Consider the following 15,906-nt stretch of genomic DNA (forward strand, 5'->3'; position numbering starts at 1 on the left):
GCCAGGGAGCAGACCCACATAGCACAGCAGACTTCTCTCTCACCTGCTGCTCCCCTCAGCAGTGTATTTCAGTAGGCCCCCCTGTTCTGCTCCCCACTCTGGTGAATCTCTCTTTATGTGTGCCTCTGGCCTACACCCTAGTTGTTCCATGCAAAAATAAAATCTTTAAAAAAAAAATTCTCCTGGCTCTCTTTCGCACTCATCTTCCGCCAGCTAGAATCACAGCTAATTATGGAGCATGTTTACCTGCAGGGTAGCTTCTGCATCACAGCCCTGAGACTAGTGTTAGTCTTATTTTACAGGCAAGAAAACAGGCCTACGCCATTAAGAAACAGATCCATGTTCTACCCAAGCCACACATTTCAAGACAACGGCTCTTCCAAAGCCTTGTCTCCCTTGGCTTTCTGACATCCACCTTGAACTGCCAAACCACTAGTTCCCTTCTCCAAAACCCCCTCAACCCCCGCAGAGAATATTCTTGACAAGTCTTTATTCAGGCTATTTTTGACCCCTGGAATGTTCTCTCCCTTCTCTCACTCCACCCAATGCCTCCACCTTTTCATGCCCTGAAACAGGTGTGAGATCCTGGGGTAAGGGACAATAACATCAACATCTCTGTGTCTCATGCATTCCTAGAACAGGGAAAGGTCTAGCGGAAGCTGTCTGTGTGGCAATAGTCAGTTAACTTTCATGGAATTTCTTCTCCGTTCTTACCTGGCAGAGCCTTCTCCTGGATGGTGGACCTCTTAGCAGCAGGGACAGAGCCTTCAACTTTGCTAGCCAATCTACATTCACAGAGCGCCCTGGCCGGTGAGTGGGAGAGTGTGATAGACTCTTGAGATTACTAAATCCTTCAAGGGTGCCAGCCTGTGCCTACCTGAGACCCCTACACTGGCTCATCCTTCTGCTTGTTTGTATTTGCTGCTCAACAGTTAGGGCTCCGTCCACAAGTCAGCATCTCAGAGGGATTTTTCTTGATTCACCCATCATCTCTTTATATTTTTTATCCCATTACCTTATTTTATTATCTTTTTGGCAGTTATAACTTATGAACATCTCAGGTTATTTATTGCTTGTGTTAATTCATGGAGCTTACATTCTAGTAGGGTGATATTGACACTAAGTCAATATATGTTAGGTGATGATACATACTATCCCCCAGAAAACAAAGCAGGCTTAATAGAGATAAGAGGACATCCCTCATTAAGGAAAGGAGGGAATGATCTCTGTTATCTGGGGAAAGAGCCTTCCAGGGAGCGGGAAAGGGAGCACTGGGATGATGCAGGAGCATGTTCAGCCTGCTGTGGACTTCAGGGCAGTTATTATGTGAAGGGAGTATGGGGGAGTTAGATGGGTCAGGGCTTCATATGCTTTGGTTAAGGACTTTGATTTAAATCTGAGTGAGATGGGATGTAGGTTTTGAAGATCTAAGTAACATGATTTACTTTTAAAAAGGATTATTCTGGTTGCAGGTGGAACACAGGAAATGAGGGGCAAGATGGAAGTTCTCCCAAGAGTGGCTAATTTGTCCTGGTTTGTATGGGACTTTCCAGGTTTTAGCATTGAAAGTACTATATTCTGGCTAATTCTGTAGTCCTGGGCAAAATAGGATGGTTGGTCTCTCTACAGGAAGACCAGTAATCCAAGTAAAGAGGTGGTGGTGCTTAGAATAAAGTGATAGTGACAGAAGTTGGTTAGATTCTGAGGATGTTTTGAGAGCAAAGTCTAAAGATTTTACTAATGGATTAAATGTAGGTATAGGAGAATGAAAGCCACCAAAGATGACTTATGGGTGTTTGACATGAACATCTAAGAGGATGGAGTTGCCACTTATGGAAAAGAGGATGTAAATGTTGGATGATACTGGATGATTTCATTTTGGACATGTTAGAGATAACATGGTAGGCTGTTGTGTGCATGAATTTAAAGTTCCAAGGAACAGTGTGGGCTAGAGGTAAAGTTGTCAGTTGTCTGTGCACGTGATATTTAAAGCTATGAATCTGGATGAGGTCACAAAGGGAGATGAATCACTTAGATAACGACTGAGTCCTAGGGCACACTAACATTTAGAGCTAAGAAAAAAGAGGAGAAATTAGTAAAAGAGACTGAACAGCAGGAGCTAGTGAGGTAAGCAGAGAGCTAAGGGTAAGTAGACTGGAGAGAAATCTGTGCTCCATCATGTGCCAAGTTACATTCTGAGTGTCTGGAGAGGGAGGAGATTAAATAGGCCAAAAGCCAGGCTGGGTCCAGCAGTGCATCCTATAGGCAGGCTGACTTGCGCTTAACTAGGGAGCGGCTGTCATCAAACTGACTCAAGTGTGAGCAAGACTGACCCAGGTGAGCACCCAGGGAGCCTAGTTGCTGCGTAGGGGAGCTCTACCTCCAGAGCTCAGGTGGCTGATGAAAGTTGGACCAGATAACTCAAAAATGCCTTCAAATATGAGATGATGTGCTTCTGGGGCAACGTCTGTTACAAAGTGGGGGGTGGGTAGAGCTGAGTCTGGATGGAAAAATGGGAAGGGCCACCCCTCGATGGGGGAGCAGTGAGAGAAAAACTCCAGAGGTGTGAGCAAGCAGAATTGTTAAGGAGGCTGGCCTGGTCAGAAGGGAAAGATATGTGAAGGACGGGAGGAAGATGAGGCTGACTGGTAGGGCCAGATGGTGGGGAGCTGCCACAGGGCCTGACAGCCTGTAAAAATGTGCAAACACTTGTGGAAAGTAATGAAACTATAAAGATTACAGAAACCAAGGAAGGCAGTGTTGACCATTGTGTATCCGTGAGCAGTCTTTCTCCTGACAACATGGTCACAGACTTTTTTTTAAAGATTTATTTATTTATTCATATAGAACTGGGGTACAGACCAGAGGCTCAGGGGCGGTGAGAGGCTTCACCAGAGACAGAGTGGGGAGCAGAACAGGCCGACTGACGAAGTACACTGCTGAGAGGAGCAGCAGGTGGGTCAGGAGAGGTCTGCCACACCATGTGGATCACCTCCCGGGTAGGCATTGAACTTACGCTGAAGTGGCTTTAGCTTCTTAGTGCTTGCTTTAACCTGCTGTGCCACCAGGAAGGGCCTGGCATACACTTCTTGAGGGAGGGCTGCCCAAAGTTCTGGTACTCCTTGCCTCAGTCCCTACTGGTGACAGGTATTCATCAACTGTTCCTTACAGGGAACTGGAGCCCTTTCCTGGGGGCTGTCTGTGGGTTCCCCCATGTGGAGTACAGCAGATGGTCCAGGTGGTGGGTCAGTCTCTGACTGATGCAGCAGAGATTTTCTATGCTTATGATGTTTAGGAGACACTAGGTAGAGTCCCTCCCACTAACCAAGACTTCACAAGCACAGCCCCTGGAATGCTTAATGCTCAGAATACTGGTGACTTGGCCAAGCCTTTAGGGAACAAAGGGCCTGAGTATTCCAAGGACTCCTATTGGTAAGTGAACTCACTCTCCCCACAGCTATCAGCCAGGTACCAAGGCTCAACTTATGGATTCCCAGCGGCAGGACCTAAGCCTCCCTGGTGGTAAGTGTTCTTCTGATACCTGCCCCTTGCTTTGTGCCTTTGGGCTTGGGAGCACTCGAAGTAGACCTTTAACATGGATGGGGTGGTGTTTGCCTGCATGGTGGAGTGCTCAGCAGTTAGGATACCCATTTCTCTAGAAAATGAAGAGTACTTGAGGGCAGAGATCATATTTCTCTGGTCAAGAGGAGGTACTATGAATATCTCAGGGCCATCAGAGATGAAGGGTTAAAGCATGTGTAGAACAAGGCAGGATACTGGTGACCATATCAACTGGTAAATATTAACATCTTTGATGAGCCTTGTTTTCAGTGAGGCTTCTCATGTGGATTTCATGGGTCCAGGATGGAAAGCCAGAGACTTGACTAAGCTTAGGCAGTCCATACTGCCTCACTTTCCTTATCTGTAGACTCTACAGGTGATCTCTTAAGCCTCCCAGAAATCCTGCTTTGACTGAATAAGATAGACACATCAGGGAGGAGGGAAGGAAGGATAGAGTAGTTAAGTGGTTGGAGTATCTGAGCTAGGTTTAAGGACGGGAATGAGAACTGGCCCAGACCCTAAGCTATAGCTATCAACCAGTTTGCCCTTTGTTTTTTCTTTCTTATTTCCTTAGTGTGGGTTTCATTGTACTTTGCATTCTTGGGTCTGTGTTCTGTGATTACTGGCGGCTGCATTCTCTTTCTACACTGGAGGAAGAACTTGCAGCGGGAAGAGCGTGCCCAGGAGTGGGTGGAGGCGATGAGAGTCACCACATTTACCTACAGCCCGCTGCTGTACTGGGTTAACAAGCGACGGCACCATGGCATGAATGCAGCCATCAACATGGGCCCTCCCTCTGCTATCACCGAGCCTGAGGCCGAGGTCCAGCATTTGGAGTTGGACATACCTGAGGGCAGGAGCCCCAAGGCAGAAGCCCCTGTCTCTCTGCAACCTGCATTGCATAAGGTCCTGCAGCAGCAGCCCCAGCCTTCTGTGATGCCTCAGCCCCATGCCAGCTCCCCACTCTCAATTCCCATCTTTCAGGAGGTGCCCTTCACCCTCTCCCTGAACAACCTACCCCCCTTGCTGAACCACTCAGTCTCCTACCCGTTGGCTACCTGTCCTGAAAGGAAGGCCTACTTTCATTCTCTTCCCACCCTGGCCCATGGGGACCAATGCTTTAATGTCAAGCCTTTTGCTTCAGAATTGTAGTCTGCTGAGAGTGGGAGCTGGAGGTATCAGCAGAGCCAGAATTAAGCTGCCTCAGGAAGGTAACTGCATTAATAGAGGCTAGGGCACTATGAGAGATTAAAAAAGCTCAAGGTTCCTTTGTCTCATTTGTTAAGAGTGCTGTGTCCTTCAAAGTTAACCAGGACACTGCAAACCAAGGTCACCTAGTCCCACCAGTACAAATGGGAACTGGAAGACTGACTGGGGAGGGAGACACTCTGAGCCAGTGATGGGCGCAATATTCCTCCATCCAATATGAAGACAAAAAAGGAGTGCTGGACTCTGGATTAGGTAACCAAGGCATTGCCATCTTTGAGGACATTAAGTACAGCCAATACCCAGACAGAGCTACACACAAATGACAACTGCTGAGTGTGTGTGCACTACAGTGATTCATAGTGGTCACGGTGCAGATAAGCAAGTCAACCTGGTCTCATGCAGCCACATGGCACTGAATTGCATCCTCTGACAATAGCTATGATGCACCAAGTCATTACTGGCAGTTATCTCTGCATTATTGCTCATAAAAGAACATCGCTGAATGAGTATCACCACTGTTTTCCTATTGATGATGATCATTTCCAGGGTCAATCACCATATTTTTATGTTACATCTATCTGGCATCAAGGTCCCTGATAATCCCATCACACATCATGGTGTCCCTTCCCTAACTTGTCTTGTTAGAAAACACTGGGCAAGTGATTTACTATGTTTAGGGTATAATTAACCTGGTTCATAGGTCCGTGAACCCCTAAAGTTATATACAGATATGTATCCACTGTCTTAAAGGAATTCAAATAACCTCCAAACGTTAAGATCTAGTACATAAGGATTTAAAAAAAAAATACTATCTGGAAATGATGCTAAAGAAAAGACAGTAAGTTAAACTGGTCCCAGTTTAAAAATGAACGCAGGTCTACTCAAGGACATACATTTTTGGGAATGCAGAAATCATCTATTTGGGGCTGAACAAGTTCTTCCCTGAGGGGAAAGGCCACCCATGTGGTGAGCGTGTATGTAGGTCCCCGTCTACCAAACACGTAGACTTAGTTTTTCCTTTTTCTCTTGTGTGTGAAAAAGCCCCAGGCCTTCCATGACACTCTTGCAATGGATCACAGGCCGTTTTTTTTTTAAGGCATGGGGATTTTTTTTTTTTAAACATGCTCTTATAACTGACTCTCTTAATAGCACACAGGCCTAAGTGAAGCTATCTGGTTGACAGGTGCTCATTCTTCCTTCCCCCAACCCCTCCCACCTCTGAGGATGCTGAAGAACTGGAAGATTCCTCACCAGTACTTTTGAGATTACCATCTGTTAGTCTGTGCTTTCAAAAGTCAGAAGGAATTCATAAAAGTAAGGATCAATGCAGACATACACATACCTTTTTCTTAGTCATCAGTTTGTATGGGGACTTTCGCCATAGAGTGGGAAAGAAAATGTTTTACTTAGGTAAATTAAAATGGCAATATTACTGATAAGAAATAAGCTCAAATCAAGGCATGGAAACCTTGAGTTCACTCCCTAAACGGAACCAAAACTGCTTATACATTACCAAAATAGCCCCACTAAAGCAAAGTAGATTTACATTTCTTAATATGAGAAAACAACAAGGTAGGTTAGGTTCATATAACAAACAATACACGCTCTATAAAGCCTCAGGAACACCCAAATGTGTTCTGGTTTGGATATGAAAGTAGGGACCACATCGAGCTGGTGTTGGTAAGCAAGCCAATGAGGTGTGTAGCAAACAAAAGCTGTCACTAAAAACAACTCAACGGCAGGCCATTATGAGTATGAGCTCATCACAGTCAAAATCTTCAACTGTGACAAGGAAGACCAGCAGGAGGGCCAGAGTTGCGTCCAGTAACCGTAGTGAGGAAATGCCAGCGGAAGGGAGTGTAGCAGCAGCCAGCGAAGGCTGCCTACTCTTCTGCTCCGCTGTATCAGACACGCTCCTGGACACCACACATTCCTCTCTGCCCTTGGAGACACTAGTTAAAGCAGCTTCTCTTGTTTTGGTTCTTCTCTTCCAGCAATAACTTTCTGCCTCTGATTTGTAGAGCAGCTGTTTAAGTATACAACTAGTACAAAATGCAAAAGGACCTAGAAGCAGTGCTTTGGGTAACTTAGGAGAGACATAGTAGGAGCTGTGAGAGTGATAAGCTAAACATACTTGAGACCAGGGCCAAATTCTCTTCTTATCAAAGAAGGGATATGACAGGTGGGGTTTGACTGCAGCTCAACAGGAGTCAAAGGCTGGGTAAGTGAAAACAACTCACAACACTCCCAAATGAACACGGAAAAATGCATATGTGGACTCTTCAGCCAGTGCATCTATTCGGTGTTGAAAAGGATTTTTTTTTTTTTGAAAAGGATTTTAAGATGCCCTAGTTCTGCCTGGGAGAGAGAGCACTTTCTTAGGCAGTATGATAAAACAGTCACAGGTCTCAGTGTAGTGTTCACACCTCTGCCAAATTTGGCAGGGGTAGAGGAAAGGTTCAAGACAGCTGCCTCAGGGGTGATGCTAGCTGGACATGCTCAAAGTGGGAAGAACAAGTGATAAATTAAAAAGCAAAACTGACTTCTCCAGGTACAGGTGTCTGGTGTGAAAGAAAGGCACACATAACAAAGAGTTAAGGTGTCTTCAAAGTCTGCCTATGCAGAAGAATTTGAAACAAAAATGACAAGCTACATTACCCTCAAGTATATTTCATATAAATCAGTTCTCAAAAAAATACCTTCCAGGTACAGACATACTATTTATGGCACAATATATACAAACAGAGCAGTATAACTCAATTTATTGCTAGAATTTTATTTGGTTGTTAAAATCCGTAAGGGCATGTATATTTAAAAAAGGTAGGTGGGGGGCCTGGCAGGTGACCTAAATGCCAGTCTGATTTTCTACTGTATTTTAATCTTTCCAAGAACAGTGAAATAGATGGGCAGAGCAAATATTTTTTTTTCTTCAAAAGAGAAGCATGAGCCATACTGAAGCAGACACATTTGTGGGAAAACAGTTCACTTTGCTTCAAGTAAATTTTAATAGTTCTAGAAAAAAATTCAAGGTTAGCCAACACCAAATCCAACAGCCCAAAAAATAAAAGCCCTTAAATGTTTAAGGGTGCATGACTACATTCTGGCTAACAGAGCAATTTGGACAAAGTTAAAATGGAAACAAGATGTGCGATGTCTGTTTCTCCCTGACTTGGCCTACAGCACAGTTATTTTTTGCAAAGTGTTTTCCTTTCATGTTGCCCAAAGACTGCTTCTAAGAACACAGCGCGCAAACAGGCAGCATTTCTTCTAGCCAGGCCTACAGAAGTGTTTAAAGGGAGAAGTACTGCACATGCTTGTTTGAAACATGGAAAAGCCTGCTAGCCATCTTTTGGTATGATCTGGACAGAAAGCCTTAGCTACTTTGGGAACTGGTAATTGTAAGGAGGCTTAGTATGATTCATGATTCCTTCACAGCTTTTTGACTTTGATCAGCCCACAGAGAAATTTATTTGGTACTTAGCTAGCTCCCAGGTAAGGTTTCAAGGAAGTTTCCTGGATCAAAGTAAGAGGCATTAACTTTTCTCTGAAGTGCTTAGGTGTCCAGCTGAGATAGTCTCAGAATGACGATAGTATCAGAGGTGGAAGTCTGATACAGCTTTAACAAACTTTTGTTTTGTCTGTGGGTTTTTATAGTTCTCCCTGCAAATAACTGTGGCGAACACCTGACATTTCCGAGTGTCTTCCTAATAGAACTGTCCCTTCCTTTTAAGAAATTCCTCTTTCTGAGAAGTCTTGGAAAAAGAGGTAATTTCTGGTAACTTCCCACCACAAAGCCAATGTGCAAGACCCTATTTCTTCCAGTTATATAGCATAGCCAGGGGGTAGGCAGATATTTCCCCTAAACAGGGAAGCAAAGAAAAGACTGACTGACTGGAAGTTGGTCACAGCAGAAGCAGGAATCCAGCAGGCCTCTGAAGCTGCTGCCATAAACCCTGCCTAGGGCTCCCTCGGCTCCAGCAGTGTCTCTGTGGGGTTACTCTCCCTCTCCATGATGCTCTCCATAGCTTTAAGGTGGACTTGAGTAGATGGGCGCAGGAAGATAATCTAATTGACTAGAGATGGGGGTGAGGGTGAGGAATGCAAAAAAAAAAAAAAAGGGGGGGGGTAATATTTTATGCTTCTAAATCCTGAAATAAGATTGAAACTGGGAAAAACCATACAAAACTTCTCTGGTTCATAGGCTGGGATCAGCTGTGGGAATAGGAACAAAGAGCCAGCATCTTACTTTCCTGAGACTGAAGTCAGCACTGTTCCCACAGTGTCCACTCCCTAAATCTATCCCCAGCTACCAGGCTGAAGTCATGGCAGCACATAAGGAAATATGACAGTTTCAACTGCTACCAGATCAGATTAGTGATTTTTAATAAGTCTTTGTTCACATCCTATTTCAAACCATTCTTACTACTTCCCAGAAAATATGCACAAGTCTTTGTTTTAGTTTAAATATTTACAAACAGAAAAGGTCTATCTTTTAAAGGAAAGACATTTTCTGAGTCTGTATAAAGTGCAGCTAATTTAAGGCAAATTTATGTGAAATATAAAAGGTGGCTTATTCTCTCTATATACATACTTTTCACTTTTAAAAGATAAATGTCTCTTCCCCTCAAAAAAAGGGAAGAGTAATATGGGGGCTTTTTTCTGTGAATTTTAAAATTAAGATCTTATTAGTTTCAGAAATCATAGATTTTTTAAATATTGTATTATAAGTAAAATGGTCTTTTTTAAAAAAATAACTTTTATATAGCTTTTCAAACAAGTTAGAAGGTGGCGATGTGTCTGGATGTGCTACTGGAATTCGGAGGACAGGAGAGTTGATCGGTAAGTAAAAGGGTTCTTTTGTTAGGTGAGTAGAGCTCAGGTAGTGCAGAGTATATATATGTCCATTTCTAAAACATGCCTGATGAGGCTAGACACCTAATGCTACTCTTAGCTCCAGGAATGAGTATTTTCCATCTCCATCAGAATCGAATACTTTTAAGTTCTCTGGTTCTGGCACAGCAGAACCTAAGGAGTTCCAGATTTCCTGGTAGGTCAGTTTCCCATCCACGTCTTGGCCAATCTTATGGAATAAATCCTGAAGATCTGTTAAAAAGGAATTACAAAAAGAGTATATGTTTAAACATATAACTAAATTTAGTTAAAAGTTAAAAATATAGCCCCCACTGAATTGAAAGCACTAAAAGAAAAGCTATTTGCAGTCTTTGTTCCTAAAAGGTGAAGTTTAGGACCTCATGAAGTAAAAAACCTTCTTCCTGATCCTTCAAGAACAAGAGGGAGAATGTGTGGTACTATCCTCCTGAAAAGGGACAGTGGCAGGGAGACACAGGAGAAATGAATGGATTGGCTTTCTCTTGTCCAGGGTCATCCTTTCCGATTTTTCAGATTTAATTCTTTCACTGAAGGGGTGAAAAGGATTACAGAGGTCTAAATGGCTATTTGATAGATGGTGAGCTTGTTAAAAAAAAGACTACAGCATATTATCATTTTAACAGAATTATCATATAACTCAGCAATTCCACTCCAAAAACTTGGACACATAGGCAAATAAGTGGAAACAATCCAAATACTTATCAGCTGATGAATGGATAGCACAGAAAGAGGCGCACACAGGAACACATATGACATGATTCTAGTCACCCAAACACCCAGAACAGGCAAATCCAAAGAGACTATGGCTGATTAGTGGGTGCCAGCCACAGGCCTGGGGGGGGCAGATGAATAGAGTAACTGCTTTGTGGGCACAGGGCTTCTTTTGGAGATGATAAAAATGTTCTGAAGTTAGTGGAGATGGCTGCACAACTTTATGGATATGCTAAAAAACAAACACTGAGTTGTATGTTTTAAAAGGATGAGTCTCTCTCACTCACTTTCTTTCTCATCAATCTTCTAACCCAGCTGAGAGACAGCAATACTACAAAACTGGGGTAGGCCAGAGATGCGGAGGGTGAGAGGATTCACCAGAGACAGAGCGGGGAGCAGAACAGGCAGATCGACGAAGTACACTGCTGAGGGGAGCAGCGGGTGGGTCAGGAGAGGTCTGCCACGCCATGGGATCTCTTCTGGGGCAGGAGGGGATCGAACTCATGCAGAAGTAGCTTTAGCTTCTTAGTGCTGTGCTTTAACCCAATGTGCCACCAGGGAGGGCCCTAATCATTTTTATTTTTAAGATATTATTTGGAAAATTTCTATCAATAGTTTCTTCTGGTATTTTCTTAAGAACCCTAAAATAAATTTAGGACAATTTACATAAAATTAAAAAAGGACTTCATTGTGCCCCCACAGACTGACTTAAGAGACAGTTTCAGATACAAAAGACTGGTCAATGAGGCTAACGTTTATTTAAAAATTTCCCCAAATTTCGTTCCTTTCTATGCTTAATTTCCATGCCCAATTTCAATAGGTGTCCTGCTGTTTCTTATTTAGGAAGAAAGGAAATGGTCTGAATAAAGGGGAAACAGTTGCAGGACAAGATCCAGTCCATTGTGTGGGTCTGCAGATGAGCTTCTGAACAAGACCCTACTTTTACTCCCAAGACAGTCCCATAAGGCAGCTAAATAAAGTAAAAACAAAACGAAACAAAACAAAACAAAAAAACTATTAGAAAGTCTGAAAAGCAGATGGGATGTTTGTTCCCAATGGCTGCCACCAAGTGGCTAGCTAGAAAATGCTGTTTTTCTTTTGTGTGTGTATGTACATATGGGGTACGAGTTTATGAAAAGTGCTAGGCACTTGGTAGCAATATTCAAATAAAAGTCTGCTGCTTCAGGTCATTTAAAAAATGTAGTAATTCAAATGTATTAAGATCTGTTAGGAACTGGAGTATAAAAGATGACTAAAAAAAAAAATAGGACCCTCCCTGGTGGCGCAGTGGGTTAAAGCACTGCACTAAGAAGCTAAAGCCACTTCAGCATGAGTTCGATCCCCGCCTGCCCGGAGGTAATCCACATGGCGCGGCAGACCTCTCCTGACACGCCCCTGCTCCCCTCAGCAGTGTACTTTCAGTTGGCCTGTTCTGCTCCCCACTCTGTCTCTGGTGAATCCTCTCACTGACCCTGCACCTCTGGCCTGTACCCCAGCTCTGTATGCATAAATAAATCTTTAAAAAAAAAAGGGTTATTTTTAATCTGCTTTAATAGTCTCCTATTCATTCTCATCAATTCTTGATGTAATAATGGAAAATGGGAGGAGGCAATCTGTGTTGTCAATAAAACCAATTTAACACTCCCACCATACCAAGAAACAAAGAAAACTAATTTTGGGCTGTGAGAAAAAGTAGTTGCATTTAAGTAAAATAAACTTAAATATTTGTGTGTCCCAGGCACTGTGCCAGAGACTGGGAGTGAAGTTAAATTTTATTATCTGCCCAGGAAATTACAACAGAGTGACACATGCAAAATGGAGGCAAATGCAGAATACTGTAAGACCTCTAGTTAGTCTAGGACAGTAAGGCGTGTGTTCTGGTGGAATGTTTCCTAGGCTGAGGTGAAGAGTCAGACAAAGGCAAATGAAGAAGGCAGCAGTGATTTTTCTAGGCAGTTAGCCAACACAAAAGACTAAACAGCAAGAGAACACCCTGTTGGAAGCAAGGTAGACACACTCTTCAATGTTTCCCTTGTTGATTTCCAGCACATGAATCCCTCATTTTTGGAAGGCAGCAATGCTAACCACTATACCACTAATGCAAATCTTCCATCTTTGGAAGGCCTGACAAACAGGGTCACCTTTTACTTTACTTTGGTGTTCTCAATACTGTGTCTGCTTTTATGCCTTATCCACTAGATTGTCATATCCACGAAGAAAGTGAGTCTGTATCTTATTCTGCATTCCTATTGCTTAAGCACTGGGTCTTATTAGGCACTCATTCAGAAAGTGGGGATGCTAAAAATATTAATAGAGAGAAAATATAGTGCACTGTTAAGTCATAAACACGTCAGATTGCCTGAATATAAATTTTTACCTCAACCAATTATTTCTATGGAAGTTTATTGATAGGAGGTTTCCCTATCAGTAAATGGGTACAATACATGAATATTTATCTTCCCAGAATCACTATCAGGATTGTATAAGATGCATGTCAATATTTGGCCAACAGAAGCATACAATAAATGCCAGCTCTAATTCTTTTACTTGTAAGTCAAAACATTCCACAGTGTAAGAATTTACCTTTGATGCTAGAAATTCCTGGAAGGGAAACAGGTCTTAACTGAGCAGCTTTCTCAATTTGGTCTCCAAGAGACAGTGGAAATTTTGGCAATGCTGATGGCTTGGATGTGAAACTTTGTACTCGATCTGTAACAAAAACATTTGTATTATTGAATCTGACACCAAATTAAACTAGTATTGAAGGTCATTTTGCATATGAACTTCATTTAAGAGAAACAGTTGAGGATTAAGCAGCATAATGACCTATGTGAAACTAAAGGCTTGGATTGAGAAATATTTTCTAAATGAAGATCAATCAATATCATATAACATTAAGGTTTGAAGCTGCAGTCTCACTGGAAGATCCAGTACAAGTTAGCATTATACGTACTTAGCTGTAAAGAGTCTAAACTTCACTGGCTACTGATGTCCTAGGCACGTGCTGGGCATATGTGGCACAGAGCAGATGGTGCTGAGAGTGTGACCACATGATTATGCTGCACAATGTCAGCCCCACCCACCCCTCATCTGTCTCCTGCCCAAAAGAGAGGAAGAGAGGTTGTACTGCTCTCTCCAAGATGAGAAATACTTGGGATGGGGGCAGTAGTAGGGAATAGGGGTCAAAGCCAACATAATCCACTGTCTTGGTTACATCCTCATTGAGTTTAAACAGTGGAGGTAGAAATTGATCAGAAATGTCCCTAGCTAAAGCCAACACCCTTCCATCCCAGGGAACCCATCATTATGAACGTTAATTTTCAGAAACTCTTAACATTTATTTTTAAATAAATTTTATGTGTTTACAGAAATAAAAACACTCCCATAAACAACATTTAGGGCTGGTTTAATATACACTGGGATAGTAACGTTTTTGCCTATAATTGGATGCAGACAGCATGGAGAAGTCTATTTCCAGCTAAACATTACCCATTCTTCCCTTAATAGACTGGAGTACAAATCATGTATAAAATGGGCTTTTTCTAAATGAAAGCAAAGTGTATCAGCTTCATCTCAGTGCACTCAGGCAGTTCGACCAGTCCTGCTGGAACACCGTTACCCGTTCCCCACTCCCTGTGTGGGAGGCCAGCTGCCCAAGTCTGCGTGAAATGCTCAGAAGCCAGGACTGCTCTCACCTTCCTTAGAGGTTTCTGGTGGCTTGTTGCTCTCAGGTTTGTTTGTGAGAGCACTGATTAGCTGCAGTTTCTCTCTTAGCTTGGATACCTGAGAATCGGAACTATCTTCTTTCTGTCAAAAACAAAGATCAAGTAAGGCGTAAGAAGACCTCATCTGGTTGTTCAGAATATTCCCACAACCTATTCAACAAGCAGTGCTTGACCCTCAACAGTTTTCCCATAAATGCAATGATGATGAGAATCATCAAATACCAGAGAGAATGTTGGTATTCAGTGTGGATGGGGACCTAGATGGCTTTGAGGTTGGACCATGAGGGGAATATTATGCCATGGATGATCTGGGTCACTGTGAACATTTGGCGGATGGGGGAAGACATGCGTGTGTCAGCAGTAAAGGAAAATGTACCCTTGCTCAGATGCCTACTTGACACCCACTTCTAAATGAGTAGGCTATTATTTTCTAGGACCTACTTCTCATTAGTTTTCTGAGTATCTTACTTTATCTTGTGACTAGAACACTTAGGTATCACCTTAACAAACGAGCAAGCAGAAAACCAACCCCCCCCCCCCAAGAATTCTTTCATTTTCTGTCCCCATGGTGATGACTCAACTGGTGACAGAATTATAGACACATAAAGAAGGAGATACAGTATTTTTAATTCAGGTTTAGATCTTTTAAAGCAGTTTTTTCACCTATACCTTGCCTTATCCCTAGGATGATCTAGACTTGCATATAAAAAATTCATGTAACTATGAAGAGAGAAATGTAGGTGATAAGAGACTGGTTTCTAGTGGCTTTGGCCAGTGTGGCAGGTCCTGATTCTATGTTTAATTAGAGCTCATTGTAGGGTCTCCCTGGTAGTGCAGGGATTGAAGTCTCAGCCTATCAGGTTATAACACCAGTCACTGCAGCATGAGTTTGACCCCTGGCCAGGGAGCTGAACCACATGGCACAGCAGACCTCTCCTATCTTGCCAGCTGCTCCCCTCAGCAGTGTATTTCAGTAGAACTGCCTGTTCTGCTCTCCACTCTGTCTCTGATGAATTCTCTCATCTCCTACACTGCTGGCCTATACCTACCACAGTTCTTGTATGCACAGATAAATAAAAATAAATCTTTAAAAAAATTAGAATTCATTTTGTATTTCTTTTACTCAGTAAATATTTACCTATTTTTCTTCTACCCTAAGAGTTAAAGTATAGAAGATCGCACCTGGTTTATTTAGTGATCTGGAGATATGTAACTAAAACCAAGTCCTAGACACCTGAAGAATTTAAGGTAAGAAAAAATTATTTATGGCTAGGCTGCCTAGATGATGCAGGACAAGGGATTAGATACAGTGGAATGACAGCTAAAAACAAAGGGTCTGAAAGTGAAGAAATTCAGTCAAAATATGTACTAGTTGTAGCTGTATCCTACTCTGATGTTTACTATCAAAATCTAAACTGTTGCTGAAATCTACTACTTTCCAACTACAACCACCTGTCATGTTTTGTGCTCAATATTCCCATCTGGCTCTTAAATTAAAAAAAAAAAAAAATTCTGCAGGAGTGGGAAAAATTAACAGAGCCTGATTTATACTGTATTAAAAATTTAATACACGTGACTTTAGTTACTACAAAATCATCACGGGAGAAAAAAATACAGAAGGAAAGCAATACATCCAAAACTGTCTGTACTATATATTACCAGTCCAAATTCATTTCCTCTAGACCTCATAGCCTCTAAATGTGTTAAAAGCAACATGTGTCTGAGACAGTATTTTAGTCACTCAACCACAATCTTCTTGGCTTTGCCTTTAGCTTATCCCAGGTAACATTTCTTTATTTACTAGTAGGTT

The 15,906-nt window shown here is 42.4% G+C and overlaps 2 protein-coding genes across 3 annotated transcripts in view; one reads left to right on the top strand and one right to left on the bottom strand.

Annotated features, from left to right (window-relative positions):
* Window positions 1-4,093: 4,093 nt before the first annotated feature.
* TEX38 (testis expressed 38) lies at window positions 4,094-4,843 on the top strand. Its single transcript, XM_012722365.1, has one exon. It carries the CDS (start codon window positions 4,261-4,263, stop codon window positions 4,711-4,713), a length of 453 nt encoding a protein of 150 aa, XP_012577819.1. The 5' UTR covers window positions 4,094-4,260; the 3' UTR covers window positions 4,714-4,843.
* A 1,212-nt stretch (window positions 4,844-6,055) lies between these two features.
* The window catches only part of EFCAB14 (EF-hand calcium binding domain 14), a 36,586-nt gene continuing 26,735 nt past the window's right edge, over window positions 6,056-15,906 (bottom strand). The window contains exons 8-10 of one of the 2 annotated variants that reach the window (XM_012722364.1): window positions 14,067-14,178; window positions 12,955-13,080; window positions 6,056-9,873 (exon numbers count right to left, since the gene is read on the bottom strand). In XM_012722364.1, coding sequence (XP_012577818.1) covers window positions 9,698-9,873; window positions 12,955-13,080; window positions 14,067-14,178 — 414 coding nt within the window. In that variant the 3' untranslated portion in view covers window positions 6,056-9,697. The remainder of the gene's footprint in view (window positions 9,874-12,954; window positions 13,081-14,066; window positions 14,179-15,906) is intronic. The other variant, XM_012722363.1, reaches the window with a different exon arrangement.

The sequence above is a fragment of the Condylura cristata genome, unplaced genomic scaffold (genome assembly GCF_000260355.1).
Source record: "Condylura cristata isolate star-nosed mole 26May11 unplaced genomic scaffold, ConCri1.0 scaffold00008, whole genome shotgun sequence".
Lineage (NCBI taxonomy): Eukaryota > Metazoa > Chordata > Mammalia > Eulipotyphla > Talpidae > Condylura > Condylura cristata.